Source organism: Sciurus carolinensis, chromosome 14, assembly GCF_902686445.1.
Source record: "Sciurus carolinensis chromosome 14, mSciCar1.2, whole genome shotgun sequence".
NCBI lineage: Eukaryota > Metazoa > Chordata > Mammalia > Rodentia > Sciuridae > Sciurus > Sciurus carolinensis.
This window is the reverse complement of record NC_062226.1, coordinates 5,109,901-5,126,361: the sequence shown is the minus strand read 5'-3', so window position 1 is coordinate 5,126,361 and position 16,461 is coordinate 5,109,901. Positions and strand designations below refer to the sequence as shown.

The window sequence follows — 16,461 nt, the reverse complement described above, 5'->3', positions numbered from 1 at the left end:
CCTCACTGACCCAAGCCTATGGCGGGGTCTGTGCTCGCCTCCATCCGCTTCAAGCCCCCACCCGACTTGATCCTGTTTCCGTCCCCAGGCCGCGCTGGCCTCCACCCTGAAGGCCCTTCAGCTCCTTCCTTCTGGTCTCTTCGTCCTTGGTGTCCCTCTTCCCCTCTCCGAGGACGCTGAGTATCAGGAGCTTGATTTCAAGAGGACCGTGGGGTCATGGGACACACGGAGCCCACTGCTGTCTTTACCACGTCAGCAGCTGTTCAAGGGCACACGTGGTGGGACTGGCCGCGTCCACCAGGCAGGGAGGCCGCATGAAGAGGGGATAGAAAGCACCTCATGTGCCCCTTCGCTTGCCACCCACCCCGGGACCTGACGTTGCCGCACGTGGATCTCAGCAGAGCCTGGTGTGACGGAGGAGGCCGACGCCACCCAAGGCAGAGCGCAGCACCCTTTCCCGGCCCCTCTGTGTCCAGAGGAAATCCCCCAGGCCACCGCCCTCAGAGGTCCTCACACACCATCCCGTGAGGTTCACGGTGGCCCCAGGTCCCCCGGCGGCAGGCGGGAGTGCAGAGGCACTCAGGAAGTTCAGAAGCTACGGTGGGAAGGGACCCAGGAAAGGCAGAGGGAGAGCGGGCAGGAGGCAGGAACACGTCGGTGACCATGAGGACGATGCTGGAGCTGCCGATGGAGAGTGGTGACAGTATGACGCTGGCACTTGCCACGTGCCTGGGAATAGCCTCACGGAGCCCTCCTGGCCGTCCAGTGAGGTAGCCGCCGTACTTGTCCCCACTTCACAGATGAGGAGCCCGAGTTCAGAGAGGCACAGAGGTTTTCTCAAGACCACACAGCCAGTGGGCAGCTCCTGGCAGCTGGCCCCGCTCAGCCTGCCCACAGGAGGCCTGAGGAGCGCCGGCTGGGCCCTCACCTCCCTCCTGGCGCAGGCGGCCCCAGCTCCTCACACCAGCCCCCTCTGCACGCAGGGCGGCGCTGCGAGAGCTGTGACGATGGCTTCTTCGGGGACCCGCTGGGGCTCTCTGGAGCCCCCCAGCCCTGCCGCCAGTGCCAGTGCAGCGGGAACGTGGACCCCAACGCCGTGGGCAACTGCGACCCCCTGTCTGGCCGCTGCCTGCGCTGCCTGCACGGCACCACGGGGCACCACTGCGAGCGCTGTCGGGAGGGCTTCTACGGCAGCGCCCTGGCCCCGCGGCCCGCCGGCAGCTGCGCACGTGAGTGTCCACCCCGGCCCGTGACTGGGAGGGACTGCAGCCGCTGCAGCCCGGGCTTCTACAACCTGCAGGCGGGCCCAGGGCCATGTCCTCCACCCCGCTCAGGACCCAGGTCGGTGCCTGAGGGATCCCCCGTCCCCAGAGCCAGCGGGCCCTTGGCCAGGCTGTGCCGCCTCTGTCTCTGGAGTGCGTGGGTCCCCCCCACCCCCGTCCCTTTCAGCCTTGGCCACAGCGGTCTCCCCCTTTAGAGAATCGAGGGCTCTTCTCTCGGCTGCAGTGAGCACAGGAGGCTGAGCAGGGGGTCATCAGGCAGGGGCTCCCCTTCCTCCTGCAGCCTCCCGCCCCTAGTGGACGCGCAGCCCTGTCCCTCCTGGAGGCCATGGTGTGCATCCACCCGCAGGAGGCTCCCTGAGGTCCTGCAGGGGAGAAGCTGGGCATTTGCCCCGAACGGACCTGCCCCTGCGCCCTCTCCCGCACGGCCCCACCGACCCTCTGCTCCCCTTGCTCTGTGGAACTCCTGGGGGAACCTGCTGTGTTCTGGAGTGAGATGCTGGCCTGTGGTGGCCAGGGGGCCGGACACCTCATGACCCAGGGTCGGGGGCAGGGCTCCGCCTGTGACTCTGCACTTGTCTCCAGCTCAGGGCTCAGGGCAGGTGCAGAGGGTCGTCTGTGACCACGTGTCCTGGGTTGTCTCCAAGGACATGGGTCCTGAGACGAGCTCGGACCTCCTGCCGTATTCAGCAGGGGCTTAGCAGCCTGGGCTGGACAGGGCTGTTTCCAGGCTCCCCAAACCTTGGCTTCTGCTGCCCTGGGGTTGAACGGGTGGATGTGCCCTCCCCACACCCTGCCCTGCTTCCACCACAGCCTGCAGCTGCAACCCTGGGGGCCTGGACAGTGGGCAGACACCCTGCGACCCAGTGACTGGCCAGTGCTCCTGCCTGCCTCACGTGACTGGGAGGGACTGCAGCCGCTGCAGCCCGGGCTTCTACAACCTGCAGCCGGGGAGGGGCTGCCAGAGGTAGGTGGGGCGAGGCCACTGCGCCCTGGGTGTCCTGCCGGGAGGGGTGGCCACAGCAGCACCTGAGACAGCCACCTTTAAGGAACGGAGGAGGGCTGCAGGAAATGGAAGGGGGACACGGGTGTGTTCCTTGAGGACTTGCCAGAGCCTTTGGTGCGCTAAGTGCCCTGTGACTTGCCAGCGTAGGCTGCGTCTCAGACCGGCCTCTGTCCCCACGACCTATTTCCCGCCTCCCTCTGGCGAGCCTCCTGTGAGATCTGCACTTCCTTCAGCCTCAGCCCCAGAGGCTGGGCCAGGAGTGCCCCAAGACCTGGTTCCTTCCCCTGTTGCAGCTGCAAGTGTCACCCACTGGGGGCCCGGGAGTACCAGTGCCATCCCAAGACCGGGCAGTGTCCCTGCCGCCCCGGTGTCACGGGGCAGGCGTGTGACAGATGCCAGCAGGGTTTCTTTGGCTTCTCCATCAAGGGCTGCTGGGGTAAGGAAGCTGGGTCCTCCCTGGGCTGGTGGGAGGGGCGGTCTTTTGCCCGAGATGCCAGGGGAGAAGCGGGCACAGCAGGAGAGACAGTGGTCAGGCAGGGCCAGCTCCTCAGCGTGGCCTGGAGATGGGACGAGTGGGTGTGGAGGAACAGCAGCGTCCGGGTGGCAGCCGAGAACCTCATCCCAAATGCCACCACAAGATTCCTGTGTGCCTGGGCCCTTTGGGAGCCTCAGTTTCCTGACTCGGACAGTCGGGCTGCATTGACAGTTCCTAAACCTGGCCAGTCCTCGGGCACCTGGGGACACCAAAGTAGATGCGACTGGCATCTCCGCCCACCTCTGATCGGAGTCCGCGGGAAGGGCCCAGGCATCCTGGGAGCTGCCCGGGGGGTGCGCAGGGCTGGGGTGCAGCCCACCCCGCGCCCACGGCCCTGCTCCAGCCTGCAGGTGCTCCCCGGTGGGCTCCAGCTCGGCCCAGTGCCACGAGAACAGCACGTGCGTGTGCAGGCCCGGCTTCGCGGGCTACAAGTGCGACCGCTGCCAGGAGAACTTCTTCCTCACGGCGGACGGCACGCGCTGCCAGGAGTGCCCGACCTGCTACGCCCTGGTGAAGGGGGAGGTGAGCAACCAGCCAGGCCCTCACGTTCCCGCTCACTCTGCGCCCCGGTGCTGCCAACTCTGTGCCGGGCATGGGTCTGCCCACTCGTCCACGGCTCCTGGGCCCCCGGGCCCCCCAGCCGCCTTCTCCCAGTGCCCACCCTGGCCCTTCCCCTGTTCTGGGTGAACGGGAAAGAGGTGGCTCTTGCACATGCCCCCGACCACCCTGCCAGGTCCCTCACTTCCTCTGGTTGGGGGGTGATAATGACCCCATGGGGAGGCGATGCCTGTCCCAGGGCACAGACAGAATTTCCAGCAGGGAGGTGGGTGGTGCAGGAGTCAGGAGTTTGAGCTCTGGGTTAACCCATGGGGGCCCCCTTCCTCAGCCCTCTTAGTTGTCCCACGCCCAGGCAGGTGGCAGCTGGGTAAGCCTCAGTGTCTCTCTCCTACTCAAACATGGAGATGGTCCAGGTCTGCGCCCCCTCCCTGGACTGCACTGGGGCGACCACGGCGTGTGGTGTTGCAGAGGGAATAGAGGGTGTGCACCAGGGACAGGCAGGCCCAGGGGCCAGCGGGCCGCCGGTGAGCAAGCACACCCAGGCTCTGCAGAGGTGCCTGCCACGTGGCAGGAAGCAGCTTTTTCCAGAACTGCTTTGTTTCCAAATGAGTCGAGGCAGGTTCTGCTATCAAGGAAGGGAAGGAAAGCCTTATAGTTTGTCACAGCATTTTGGACTTTGGAATCAAGGACAGGGCTCGGGACCCGTGGCCCTCTGTCTCGGGTGGTTGGCAGGTGATGGGGCCGAGGTAGCCCTTCATGCCGAGCTGGCTTCTGGTATGAGCTCCACCGGTGCAGTTTGAGTCTGATTAGAAGACTGGACCTGGTCGAGCGTGGTGGCACAGGGCTCCCCCTAGGCCAGTCCCGTGACTGGCTGAGCATGAGCAGGCGCCTTGGAGGGAGGCAAGGCACAGCTCAGGAGTGGGACTCGGGGAAGCGAACCCAGGAGCAGAACAGGCCTGGCAGAGGCCCAGGGTAGGTGTCCAGGGAGGACTGAAGACCACCAGCCTCACACCTTTTCTTCCCTGTCCCCTGCAGGTGGCCAAGCTGAAGGCCAGGCTGACCTTGATGGACGGATGGCTGCAAGGCTCCAACTGTGGCCCCTGGGGGCCGCTAGACATTCTGCAGGAAGAAGCCCCACGTGGCGACATCTACCAGGGCCACCGCCTGCTGCGAGGTACAGAGCAGGGGTCCAGGGGCCGGCTGGCCAGAGCCCTCTGCACGGCCTCAGCCTGGGCTCGTCAGCTGCTCTGAGGGCTCTCAGGAGACAGTCCTGGCACGGGAACCCGTCCTTCAGGGTCCCAGCCTGCTGGTCCCTGTGTCAACATCGGTCTCCGTCCCCACGTTGTAAGCTTAGTGCAGACGGGGCTGGGCACGGGCTTGGCCCACGTGGCATGTGAAGGCTCGAGCTGCTGTTCCAGGGGCTGGACAGGCGATCCCAGGCCCTGTGCTCACACTGCGCCCTGCCCCTCACACACGCAGTGCTGGACACATGGAAAATAAGTGAGTGATTAAGACAAAAGACCTGTCGCTAAAACCAGGCAGAATGTGGCCTGGGACGTGGACCTCTAGAGAGCACTGAGAGTGGACTGATTGTTTTGCGGGAGTTTGTCTTTATTAGCACCTGTTTTCCTTCAGCAGCCGGACACAGGTGTCCAAAGAGGGAGAGAGGGCTGGGCAGAGCCCACTGGCAGTGCTTGCCTGGCAGGTGCCACGCACTGGGTTCCATTCTCAGCACCGCATGTAAATAAACTAAAGGCCTATTGACGACTAAAAAATATTAAAAAAAAAAAAAAAAAGAGGGAGTGATCAGAGGGCAAGTCTTCAAATGCGCACACAGGGGCCTCCTCAGGAATATAGAGCTGACCTGGGCAGAGGGTCACTGATGGCTGGTTTCTGGAATTGTTGTGGCTTGGAGGGCCTTGGCTCCTTCCCAGACCCTTGAGTGTGGCCGACGCAGTGTGTGGGACCTGGGGTCACGATTCACCTTCTCCAGCCTTCGGCTTTTGCATCTGGGCAGACTCTTTTGGAACTCAGTGTTGGTGCCCCAGGAGCCCGGTGGGGGCTGTAGCTTGGAACCTGGACTGCTCTGTGACCCCTGGACTGCGGGCTTCCTGCAGGGGCCCGGGAAGCCTTCCTGGAGCAGATGACAGGCCTTGAGGGTGCTGTGAAGGCCGTGCGGGAGCAGCTGCGGAGGCTGAGCAGGAGTACACGCTGCACCCAGGCCGGAACCCGGAAGACCTGCATCCAGCTGGCTGACCTGGGCGCAGCACTGGCGTCCTCAGAAGAGGAGATTCTGCACGCAGCCTCTGTCCTCGTGTCTCTGGTACCCCGGGCCCCTCCCTCACTGAGCCTGGGCGTGAGTCCCTGCCATTGACCCGGTGACCTTGGGCCTCCCTCTCCCTCTGTGGGAGGCTCAGTGTCACCTGAAAAATGGAGGTCAGCCGGTGCCTCCCCCACTGGCTGGGTGAGAGTGTTTGCAAAGCGGGGAGATGCCCTAAGCAGACACTGCGCGTGTGGTAAACGCGGGCGGTAGGACACTTCTGTGTTCTAGGACTCGCTCGCTGCATGCCGACTTGGCGGCCACCTTTGTGCAGTTATAAAATGACTGGTGCTGTCTGATTCTGCTCCGTAATTTAGCCAGATGTGGCCCTTGCCCTGTCAGAATGGGCCTCAGTGTCCTCTCTTTTCTCTAAAGGTGATTGTGCAGGAAGGGCCCAGCCAGCCCACCAACTGGACCCATCTGGCCACAGAGGCCCGTGCCCTCTCCAGGAGGTGAGCCCAGGCCCCAGGGCGAGCTGAGGTCCTGCCCATGCCGTCCTAGCAAGCCCAGCCCTTCTCAGGGCTCCAGGGCCAGGGCCGCCCCACGTGCCCCTCCCCAGGAGGTGGGAGCCAAGGGTTCCAGGCTACCCCCCAGAGCAGATGTCACCACCTGGGAAGAAGAGACAAGCAAGGGAGTGTGGGCCAGAGATAGCAGGGCAGAGCTCGCGCACCTCGGGTGCCTGAGCACCTGCGGCTGCTGGGTGACAGTTTGCTGAGGAGTATTTCACCTCCTACGCAGCCCAGGGGTTGGCCTGTTCTCAGAGCCGCACGCCCCCTTTCAGAACATCCCCAGCAGCCACTAACCTGCTTCTGTCTTGATAGACTTGCCTATTCTGGGCATTTCCCATGAATGGAATCAGGTAACATGGTCTTTCACATCTGGCTTCTTTGGTTTCACGTGATGTTTTCAAGGTTCATCCATAGAGTAGCATGAATAGGGACTTTGTTCCTTTTATGGCTGCGTGATATTCCAGGGAATAGATATACTGTATTTTGCTTATCCAATCACCCCTTAACAGATATTTGGATTGTTTTATCAGCTGCTTTTATGAAATAGCTTATGATCCTAAAAACATAGACTCTGTAGCAATTTCCCCCTCTATCTTCAAGAGTCTTAGACTCATTTTACAGATGAGGAAACACATCAGTGAAGTCAGGTGACTTGCTCAAGGATACCCAGCTTGGAAGTGATAAAGCCAGGATTTGACCCCAGGCTGCCTGGGCCACTCTCTTCTGTGCTGACTCTGTTAGGGCGACTGCCCAATCACTGCCCAAGCTGGGAGGGTTTGCTCCATGGTGAAAGGCCCTACTAGTCCTTCTGCCAGGCCAACAGCCTCCCTGGTATGGAACAGGAGCGGGGTGTGTGGCACCCTTCCGGTAGTCCTGGCCCTGTGCAGCTGGCAGGCAGGTAGCAAGCAGTCTGTCCTGCAGGCAGCCCATGTGGTAGGGGTGGGTTTGGGCCAAACCCTGCATGGGCTCTGGTGACGGTGGGGGTGATTCGCACAGCCACAGGGACGCTGCTGCCCAGATCGAAGCTGCTGCTCGGCGTGCCCTGCTGGCCTCTAACAGAAGCTACATGCAGCTCTGGAGTCTGCTGGATGGCAGAGAGGCCCTGGAGACCCAGCAGGAACTGGAGGACAGGTGAGACCTCCCCAGGTGCAGGAAGAAGCTTGGGCTTAGCCTCTGGGAGCCCTCAGCCCACGCAGCAGCTACTGACTCCAGAACCAGCTTCCCGAGTCCTGCGGTTCTTTGTGGTTGGTCGGGAGGTCTGCGGTCTGTGTCCCGCTTGGACCTAAAGTCCTGTCAGAGACGTGTGGGAACTGAATTAATGAAGAAGGAAGAGCGTGGTCTGTTCGCTGCTTTTCCACCCGCATCCAGCCGGCTGACCTGGGCACAGCACCGGAGTCCTCGGAAGAGGACTACAAAGTACAGAGTAGCCACCACTTAGGTGTCCAGCCCTGAGCCAGTCCGCAGGGCTGGGTGAGGTCACATGACCCCCCCGGCGGGGAGCACAGCCCTTCGGGAACTGATAGGGGTGGAAAGGAAGCTGAGGGTGGAGGAGGAGGCTCCTGCTCCAGTGGGGCAGGGTGTGGGCAGCTGGCCAGGCCAGGAAGCCACAGGCCTTCAGGGCTGTAGCGATTGCACTGCCCAAGGGTCTCTGTCTGTGGAGAGTGACAGGCTCAGGGTCACCAGCAAGGGCAGGCCCAGGCCACGTGCTGCCCACACCACCAGGCGTCTTCCTCTGCACACTTCAGCAGAGGAGCCGAATGTCTGCCACCAGGTGGTTCTCGGGTGGAAAGCAGGCGGGAAGCAGGCGGGAGCCCCTTCAGCAAAGAGCGGCGGGCCAAATGAATGAAGAAAGAAGAATGTGGTCCGTTCATGGCCTCCCTAGTCACTTGGAAAGCTGCAGAGAAGCAGCCACTTTCCAAGGCCAGCTGCTGGGTACCAACCGGAGAGGACTTTGCAAAGCAGGGACTCCAGCCAGGGACCCAGACAGCAATGGGGAGGGACAGCTCTGTGCCCTGCTCTGTGAGCCAGCCTGGCCTCTGTCTCCTTCTAGGTACCAGGAGGCCCAGGCAGCCCAGAAAGCGCTGGGCACGGCTGTGGCAGAGACGCTGCCTGAAGCTGAGAGAGCTCTTGCTGCCGCCGTTAACGATGCAGCCCTGCGCGGGGCCTGGTTGGCTGTGCCTGGAGCGCTGGTCAGCTCGGTCACCCTCAAAGCTCTGCATGGCGGGGTGGGCATTCCAGAGGCTGAGAAAGCCAGTGGGTGGAGACTGTATATAGTCATTAAAATGAGATAATCATAGCTGTATGCCACACCTTAATCCCAGCTACTTGGGAGGCTGAGGCAGGAGGATCCCAAGTTTGTGTCCAATCTGGGCAACTTCCTGAGACCCTGCCTCAAAATTTAAAAAATGGCTGGGGGGTCCGGGTGATTCAGTGGTAGCATGCACAAGGCCCGGGTTCCATCCCCAGCACCACCAAAGATAAAAAGTAAAATAAAACAAGATAGTCCACCTACAGGGCGTGGTAGGGTTAGTGCTCAGGAGATCTTTGTTGCTGATCAGAACAGCACTGAGGCTGCGGCCTCTTCTCCACGCGAGTGACAGAAGTGAGGATGCCAGGTGGACATAGGATAAAGCCTCAGCTATGCCACTCCAGCTTTGTGACCTTGGCCAAGGACTTTCCCTCCCTGAGCCTCCATGACTTCTTCTGTCACAGGAACCTGGCCCCTAGGCTATTTCTGGCTGCCTCCACGGGGGCCGGGAGGGCGCTGGGTTATCCCTTCTGAGCCCACCACCCTGAATGCATCGGGTCCAGCCTGTCCGTTCAGTAATCCTGACATCCCTGAGCTCAGAAACCAGGCTTTAAAAAAGCAATAAGCGGCTGGGGACGCAGCCCGGTGGCAGAGCATGTGTCGCAGGCACAAGGCCCTGGGTTCCCTCCCCTGGCCGGAAGCTCGCACAGATGAAGTGCCTTTGGGACACAACCTGACCCAGACTAACTGCCCAGGCTGCTTTGCCCCTCTGCTGCCCAGGAGGAGTGACACACGGGTATTGATGTGTTTGGCTGGCTGCTGTCCCAAATACCACTGAGGGTCCTGGCCCATGGGCAGCTCCCGCACAGCTCTATTTGGAAAATTCTGCATTCTGAAGCCTGTCTGGCTGGAGGTTTCAGATAAGGGAGTGTGGGCCCAGGAGAGAATCTCGCTCTGCAGTTAGGAAATGCGGGTCAGCCTTGGGCTAAAGCTGCCCAAGGCTGCGGAGCTAGAAGTCAAGGGGGCTGGGATCTGAACTTCCCTAGCCTGCCCTCTCTGCTATGACCCCTCCACTTCCCAGGGTCCACACTAGCTCCACCCCTGCTGTCCCTGTCCCTCTCATGTAATGGGAACATCCAGGAGGTGCTGAATTCCAGGGGCATGAGACTCGGGTGCAGGGCTGGCAGCTCCAGACTGACCCTCAGCCCAGTGGGGCCCCTTTCTCTGAATAGAAGATCTGGTCCCTAGCCCCTGCCTGAGCCACCATGTCCCTACAGCCTCTGAAGTCCCAGGCTGGGGACCTGGACTTGAAAGTGCAAGACCTGGGGAAGACAGTTGCATCAGGAGAACGTGTGGCCACCGAGGCTATTGGAGCCCTTCAGGCCAGGGCCCGGGCAGTGCTGCAGAAGACGGAGCCCCTCACCCAGGTGAGCTCTTGTGCTTTGAGGAAGGGCACCTGGAGGAGGCAGGCGCTGCCTGACTGTCGGGGTCTAGGGTTGCAGGAGGGGCGGTCAAAGGCATTTCTCTGGTGCCTCCCCCAAACTCCAGAGAACCTCAGGCAGCCTGAGCAAGGGTGAGAGAAGAGGCAAGATGGACAGACACATGGACAGGCAGATGGATGGCCACACCTACCACCCTTCTCAGTATCCGTAATGGCTGGTGGTTCTTGTTCATTGCTTCCTTCAGTCATTACTGATGGGCCACAGACTGAGTGAGCGGCTACTCTGAGCAGACCCTGGACTCACAGTGCTAAACCACACAGCCTGGTGTTCGCAGTCTAGGAGAGAAGGCCGCAAATGATCAGGGGATTCAAGGAGAGAGAAGGAGTGGATTAACTTACGCCAGTTCTCGACCTTTGAAAGTGTGAAAGACCCCTTAAAGATAATTTTTGAAAAGTTTTTCATTTGGAGCCAGGTGCAGTGCTGCCTCAGGAAGCGGAGGCAGGAGGATTGCCAGTTCAAAGTCAGCCTTAGCCACTGAGCAAGACCCTGCGTAGCCGAGAAAGACCCTGTTGCAAAATGAAAAATTAAAAGGGCTGGGTATGTGGTTCAGTGGCAGACACGTCTGGGTCCAATCCCCAGGGCCAAAAAACGAAGAGTTTTCATTTGGAAATCATTTTAGACTTACAAAAATGCTATAAAGTACAAAGACTCGCCCTGCCCCCTTTGCCTGGGTTCCCCGTGTGGTTGGGCATATTAACCACAGCACAAGCACCAAACTCAGGAAGACAATGTGACGTCCTTCTGGGGCCTGATCCTCAGACCTCTTCCACATCCCGCCTGCTGTGGCAGAGGTGGCTTACCTGGGCTGTGCTCAGCTTCCTTTGAAGACGGGAATAGGGCTTCTTTGTGAGGCCCTGATTGTGCCTGCCCCACACCTGGACAGCTTTGCTGCGGGGTCCCCAGGGTAGTGCCTGTGCATGGGGTCTGCGGTTCACTCACCCAGGGCAGGGTGGCCAGGAGGGGGTGACTTCCCAGATCTCCTCCGAGAGCCGTAGTCCAGTCAGGCCAGACCCCCATGCACAGATGCCCGCCCCACCGCAGCCCGCCTCTCCTCCTTTCAGAGTTTGGGGCTTTTTAAGTTTTTTTATTGTCCTCTTAGTTACATACAATTCATTGTGACATAATTTTAAAAGCATGGACTATGATTTGCTCAAATTCAGTCCCAGTCCTTCCCCCTTCCCTCCCCTCCTCTCTCTCCCTATTTCCTTCCTGGACCAAGACTTGGTCCTTCCTAAGGCCGGACAGCATCCCACCTTGCGGACAGACCACGCTCCCTTTGCCCATGCCTCCATCAAACCCCAGTTCTTGGAGTCTAGTCTCGGTGCGCAGGGGCCGGGAAGGAGCCGCTGGCCTCTGAGGGCCGCGCGGTGAACAGATTTGCCCGTGGCTGCAGCAGTGGCGTCTTGGAGAGGGTGTTCCCTTGTCTTGTCCTTCAGTTCTGCTGCTGCCCCCCACCCACCCCCAGGTGTCTCCGGTGTCTTCAGGAGAGAGATTCAGCGTTAGCATTATTGTGGTAATTAAGGTCAGGTAAAGGACACAACTCCACGTCAGAGGTTGCAGTGACCTTTGGGGACCCAGTCAGTGTGGGTTTGGTGCCCACCTACCTCCAGCCTCTCTTCTCCCTCCAGCTGCGCCAGGAGGCCACAGCTGCCCTGGCCCGGGCTTCCTCGTCTGTCCAGGCTGCCACAGTGACCGTCGCGGGAGCCAAGACCCTGCTGGCTGACCTGGAAGGTGCGTGTGCGCAGCTGAGCCCTGGGCTTGGTGACACATGAGTGCCCAGACAGCCACCAGGCTCACCTCAGGACGGGCAGGCCTGGTGCAGGGGACAGAAGTCCTGTCCCCGTCCCATCTCAGGACCCTCCCCAGGCTGCATGTCTCTTCCCATCTCACACACAGCTGCCTGGGTGCCAGCCCACGTGGCCATCCCCACCAACCCCAGGCGCCCTCGGACCATGCACAGAGCCCCTCAGGACCAGATGGGGAGGGAATCTGAGCTGCGGCCACAGTCGCAGCTTCTCTGCAGAAGGTGGAGTGGTTGATGCTTGGCCAGGTCTCTCTGGAGCTTTCGGACGCCATGCTGAGATGGGCAGACCGAGTAATGGGATTGCTTATCCAGCTCTGACTCGGAGCTTAGCAGGGCAGAAACCAGCCAGTGTTACGTGCTCCAGCCTGGGGTCCCGGGTGTAAGGGGCTTCTGTAATGTCCTCTCTGCTCCAGAGAGAAGCCTGGTGGCTCCTTATCCAAGAGCCAAGACGAGACAGGGATGATGCTGAGCCCAGGGGTCTCTTGGGGTCTGAGATCAGGAGTCAGGCTTGGGCTGGCCATCTCTCAGTCCCTCCAGCCCGACCCTCCAGGCCTCCCACCTCCACGTTCCCCAGTGGCCTGAAGTCCTGGTTGCCCACTCTCCTGCGGAAAGTCCTGGCTGTGCGCTTCTGTATGCAGAGTCACATTTAAGAACATTCAGTGATCCGTAGTAAGGGAATCGTAGGACGTCAGAATTGGGAAGGGCGTCGAAGTTGTCTGCTGCGAGTCCCGCACCCTGCAGGGCTCGCTCACCCCTGGTTTGCCGTCTCCAGCGGTGGGCGGCTCCCTACTTACAAGGACACCCCACTGCTGGATGCTTCTAGAATGCGTTCTTGCACATGCTGGGTAGAAATTGGCTGCCCTGGCCCTGCTCCCTAAACACACAGACTAACCTCCAGCCCCCACCCCCAGACCCTTTCCCCGTTTCCCTCCCACTTGAGAGAACATATCCCTTCCACCCACTGGCCTGTGCTCAGATGGCATTGAGGATAAAGGGAGGGCTGGGGAGATAGCTCAGCTGATAGAGTGCTTGCCTCGCAAGCACAAGGCCATGAGTTCGATCCCCAGTACCACAAAAAAAAAAAAAAAAAAGAGGATGAAGGGAAAACTTACAGACAGGGCAGAGCTGCTGCCTTCCCCAGATGTGCCCTGGGGGCTCCTGCCTGTGCTGTGTTCTGCCAAGGCAGAGCTCTGTGTGCTCGGGTAAGTTCCGGAACTGTCTCCAGCTGTAGCACTCTCTCGAGGCCTTACCCAGCACACTTCAGAATACGAAAGGCCCTGAGACGTCCTGTAATAGAGAAACCAGTTCACTTTATTTAAACTTAATTGGCATTTCCTGTAACATATATTAACAGTCTTTAGAATTAAGGCTTAATGGAATGCATCAATTTTGTGTACAAGAAACAAAAAGTAGATCTACTTTTTGGATAAAACAGTTATGTAATATTAAGCCCCCAAAGATTGGAAGACTTGATTCTTTTTAAAAATTGACTTTTGTCTACTGTTACCAGTACTCTTTTTTTTTTTTTTTTTTTGTGGTGCTGGGGATTTGAACCCAGGGCCTTGTACTTGCAAGGCAAGCACTCTACCAACTGAGCTATATCCCCAGCCCACCAGTACTCTTTATAATAAATCTCCCTTAGAATTTTATTGGAAAGGAAAGGATAAGAATGGAAAAATCCCTCTCTCTATCAAGAGGGAAACTGCTTCTTATTACATACTGTCTATGAGAACTGTAACCTTTCCCTTTTTGTCTTGGTTGCCTGAGAGCTCGGTGGTAAAAAGAGCATCTGGTGCCTGCAGTATTATGATCATAAATCTCCAGTACTCCTTGCTCATCGTTCCCTCCTCATCCCCCTCCTAGTTATGTGTGGCTCTTGGTCTCCACTGTGGTAGTCTAACTGTTGATGCATCTGCTACTACACGGTGCCTCAGAGCCTTGTTAGGAATCGGTGGTGTGTAAGGAGTCACCGAGGGTACCATGCATGGTGCTGTGGGCCCCACCCCTCCACTGCTCCAGACATTGACCACCAGAGGTCATAGTATAATGTGCATCTTTAAGTTCTCTGCACGTCTTGGTCCTTTGTGGGTTTTCCCAGTAAGCCTAGAAGGTTATAGGCAGATGTCGTGGGTCTTCAAACCTCCATTTCCCCTTGCCCTGGGATCCGGGTGGTTGAGCAGCACCCAGAGACCACTGGGCAGGAGTTCCAGGTGCGAGCTGGGCCCTGACACAGGCTGACGGGGTTTGCAGGGATGAAGGTGCAGTTTCCTCGGCCCCAGGACCAGGCCGCCCTGCAGAGGAAAGCGGGTGTCGTCCGGGACAGGCTCCTTGCAGACACGGAAAGGAAGACCAAGCAGGCAGAGAGGATGCTGGGCAATGCTGCTCCCCTTTCCTCCAGCTCCAGGAAGAAGAGCAGAGAGGCAGAGCTGTCGGCCAAGGACAACGCCGAGGTCAGGGCCATGGCCACAAGCACAGTGGCCCTCCTACCCTCTGGGCCTGTGGCAGAGATGTGGACACACACGGCTGCTCTCTTCCCCTGTCTAATGCTGAATATTCCGCTTACTAACTGCTGCTGGGACCCCAGCTCTTAACTCGGGAGCCTCACATGGGCAACCTCATTGATTCTTCATGAAATAGGTGTCATTGCTGTCCCCCGGGTGTCTGGTGAGGACCCCGAGGCTCAGCCAGGGTTCGGGACTTAAGTCACATAACCAGGACTCTTATCTGGACCTGCCTGGCTTCGTGACCTGAACCGCTGGCTTTCCCAGCACTGGGGCCCGGTTCTAATGGATGTCCCCAGCTCTGCCTCAGCTTTGTGGCTCACGCCACAAGTAAACTGTCATCATGGTCGCCTGGGCTTCAGAGGTGCTGGATTGGAAGTAGGCATCCCCAGGATCAATTTCTTGTTCTGCCACTTGAACTTTGGCCAGCCTCTGCCTCCTCTCTGAGCCTCTGTTTGCCCATCTGTAATAGAGTTGGAACTGCTCTTCTCTAGGGAGAAATGAGTAGTTCCTTACAGTTTTCACCGTACCCAGCACCTAGCCTGCATCCAGTCCATGTTTGTTGAATGTTGAGTGAATGACACCCTCTAATACTAGCAACTATGGAGGCCGAGGCAGGAGGATTGCAAGTTCGAGGCCAGACTCAGCAACTTAGTGAGACTGTTTGTAAATAAAAAGTAAAATGGACTGAGAGTGTAGCTCAGTGGGAAAGCACCCTGAGTTCAAACCCTAGACCACACACACACACACACACAAAAAGTGACTGGATGAATGGATGCACACTCTGGTGCAGAAGCTCACCACTCTTCTCATCTTGGCCATAAGAGCTCTTCCTCCAGAAGGCCTTACTCCAGTCCCCCTCTTCTCCCTGCCCCTGATGTCCACCTGTAGCTCGCCAGGACCTTGCTGAGGGAGGGAAAGCAGGGCTACCGCCATGCCAACCGACTTGCCAGCCAGACGCAGGCCACCCTCCATCAGGCCTCCCAACTGGCGCTGGCCTCAGGAGCGCGCAGTCAGGAGCTGAAGGAAGCGAAACTGGTAGGTGTGCAGAGGCCCTGCCCTGTTGCCCCTGCCCCTGGCAGCCAGGAGGGACCTGCTCCAGCTCTCCTCCCTCCAAAGGTGGGTGCCGGGCTGAGCACGGTGGAGCGGCAGATCCAGGAGTCACGTGTCTCCCTGGAGAAGGACATCAAGGCCTTGTCGGAGCTACTTGCCAGGCTGGGTAAGGAGACCCTGAGGACATCTTCCTGTGAGGTGCAGGCCCAGGACACTTGCCCACCTCTCCATCCCCGTCCTGTGGTCGTCACGCGCTGTGGTGACCACCCAAGCCCCGTGCCAGACAGGCAGGTGTCTAGAAGCCGTTCACTCGCAATGCTTCTCTGTGCCCAGGCCCCAAGGCTGGTACGGGAGGAGATGCAGAAAACTCCCAGGCACACGGACACCCGAGCCCAGATGAGCGGCTCCAAGGGAAAGAAACGTCACAGAGACAAGGGTGGTTTGGAATCAGAAAGACCAGGGCTCAAGTCTGACTCTGCCCTTCCTTGGTTGTGAGACCTTGGGCAGGGCACGCTAGCCCTCTGAGCGGAGTCCCCCATCTTTAAGGGGGAGTCACAGTGGAGCCACTTAGAAAGCGCTCTCCATGGCACAGTGTGCAGAGAGCCAGTAAACAGCAGCTCTTAGGAAGGAGGTCAAACCCTAGGTGGGCCTCAGAGGCTTGTAGATGAAGGGGGCAGCCCCACCAAGGCATGGAAGACCAGAGGCCCCTCATGGGAGGACAATTGTCAGAGCAGTTACATTGAAATGAATGGCATGCATTGTTTAAAAATTGTAGAAAAATGCACATAACCTAGTATTTACCATCATTACCATTCAGTCACTGCGTTAGCTTTCTGCTACTGTGACAAAATACCTGAGATAATCAACTTAAAAGGAGGAATGCTGCTGGGTGAGGGGGTGCGTGCCTGTCATCCCAGCCCCTCGGGAGACTGAGGCAGGAGGATCGTAAGTTTGAGTCCAGCCTGGGCAACTTAGTGAGTCCCTGTCTCAAAGGGTAAAAGGGCTGGGGATGCAGCTCAGTGACAGAGTGCTTGTCTATCGTGCCTGAGACTCTGGGTTTCATCCCCAGCACTGGGGAGAAAAAAATGGAAGAGTCTGATTCAGCTCCCAGTTTCAGAGGCTTCAGTCCTTGGTCCTGTTGCTCT

The 16,461-nt window shown here is 58.9% G+C and overlaps 1 protein-coding gene across 2 annotated transcripts in view; it reads left to right on the top strand.

Annotated features, from left to right (window-relative positions):
• The window catches only part of Lamc3 (laminin subunit gamma 3), a 50,433-nt gene that overhangs the window by 30,211 nt on the left and 3,761 nt on the right, over positions 1-16,461 (top strand). The window contains exons 14-27 of one of the 2 annotated variants that reach the window (XM_047525670.1): positions 984-1,229; positions 2,094-2,247; positions 2,580-2,722; positions 3,165-3,343; positions 4,415-4,553; positions 5,497-5,702; positions 6,075-6,151; positions 7,205-7,339; positions 8,259-8,433; positions 9,734-9,883; positions 11,587-11,689; positions 14,013-14,212; positions 15,155-15,301; positions 15,383-15,482. In XM_047525670.1, coding sequence (XP_047381626.1) covers positions 984-1,229; positions 2,094-2,247; positions 2,580-2,722; positions 3,165-3,343; positions 4,415-4,553; positions 5,497-5,702; positions 6,075-6,151; positions 7,205-7,339; positions 8,259-8,433; positions 9,734-9,883; positions 11,587-11,689; positions 14,013-14,212; positions 15,155-15,301; positions 15,383-15,482 — 2,154 coding nt within the window. The remainder of the gene's footprint in view (positions 1-983; positions 1,230-2,093; positions 2,248-2,579; positions 2,723-3,164; positions 3,344-4,414; positions 4,554-5,496; positions 5,703-6,074; positions 6,152-7,204; positions 7,340-8,258; positions 8,434-9,733; positions 9,884-11,586; positions 11,690-14,012; positions 14,213-15,154; positions 15,302-15,382; positions 15,483-16,461) is intronic. The other variant, XM_047525671.1, reaches the window with a different exon arrangement.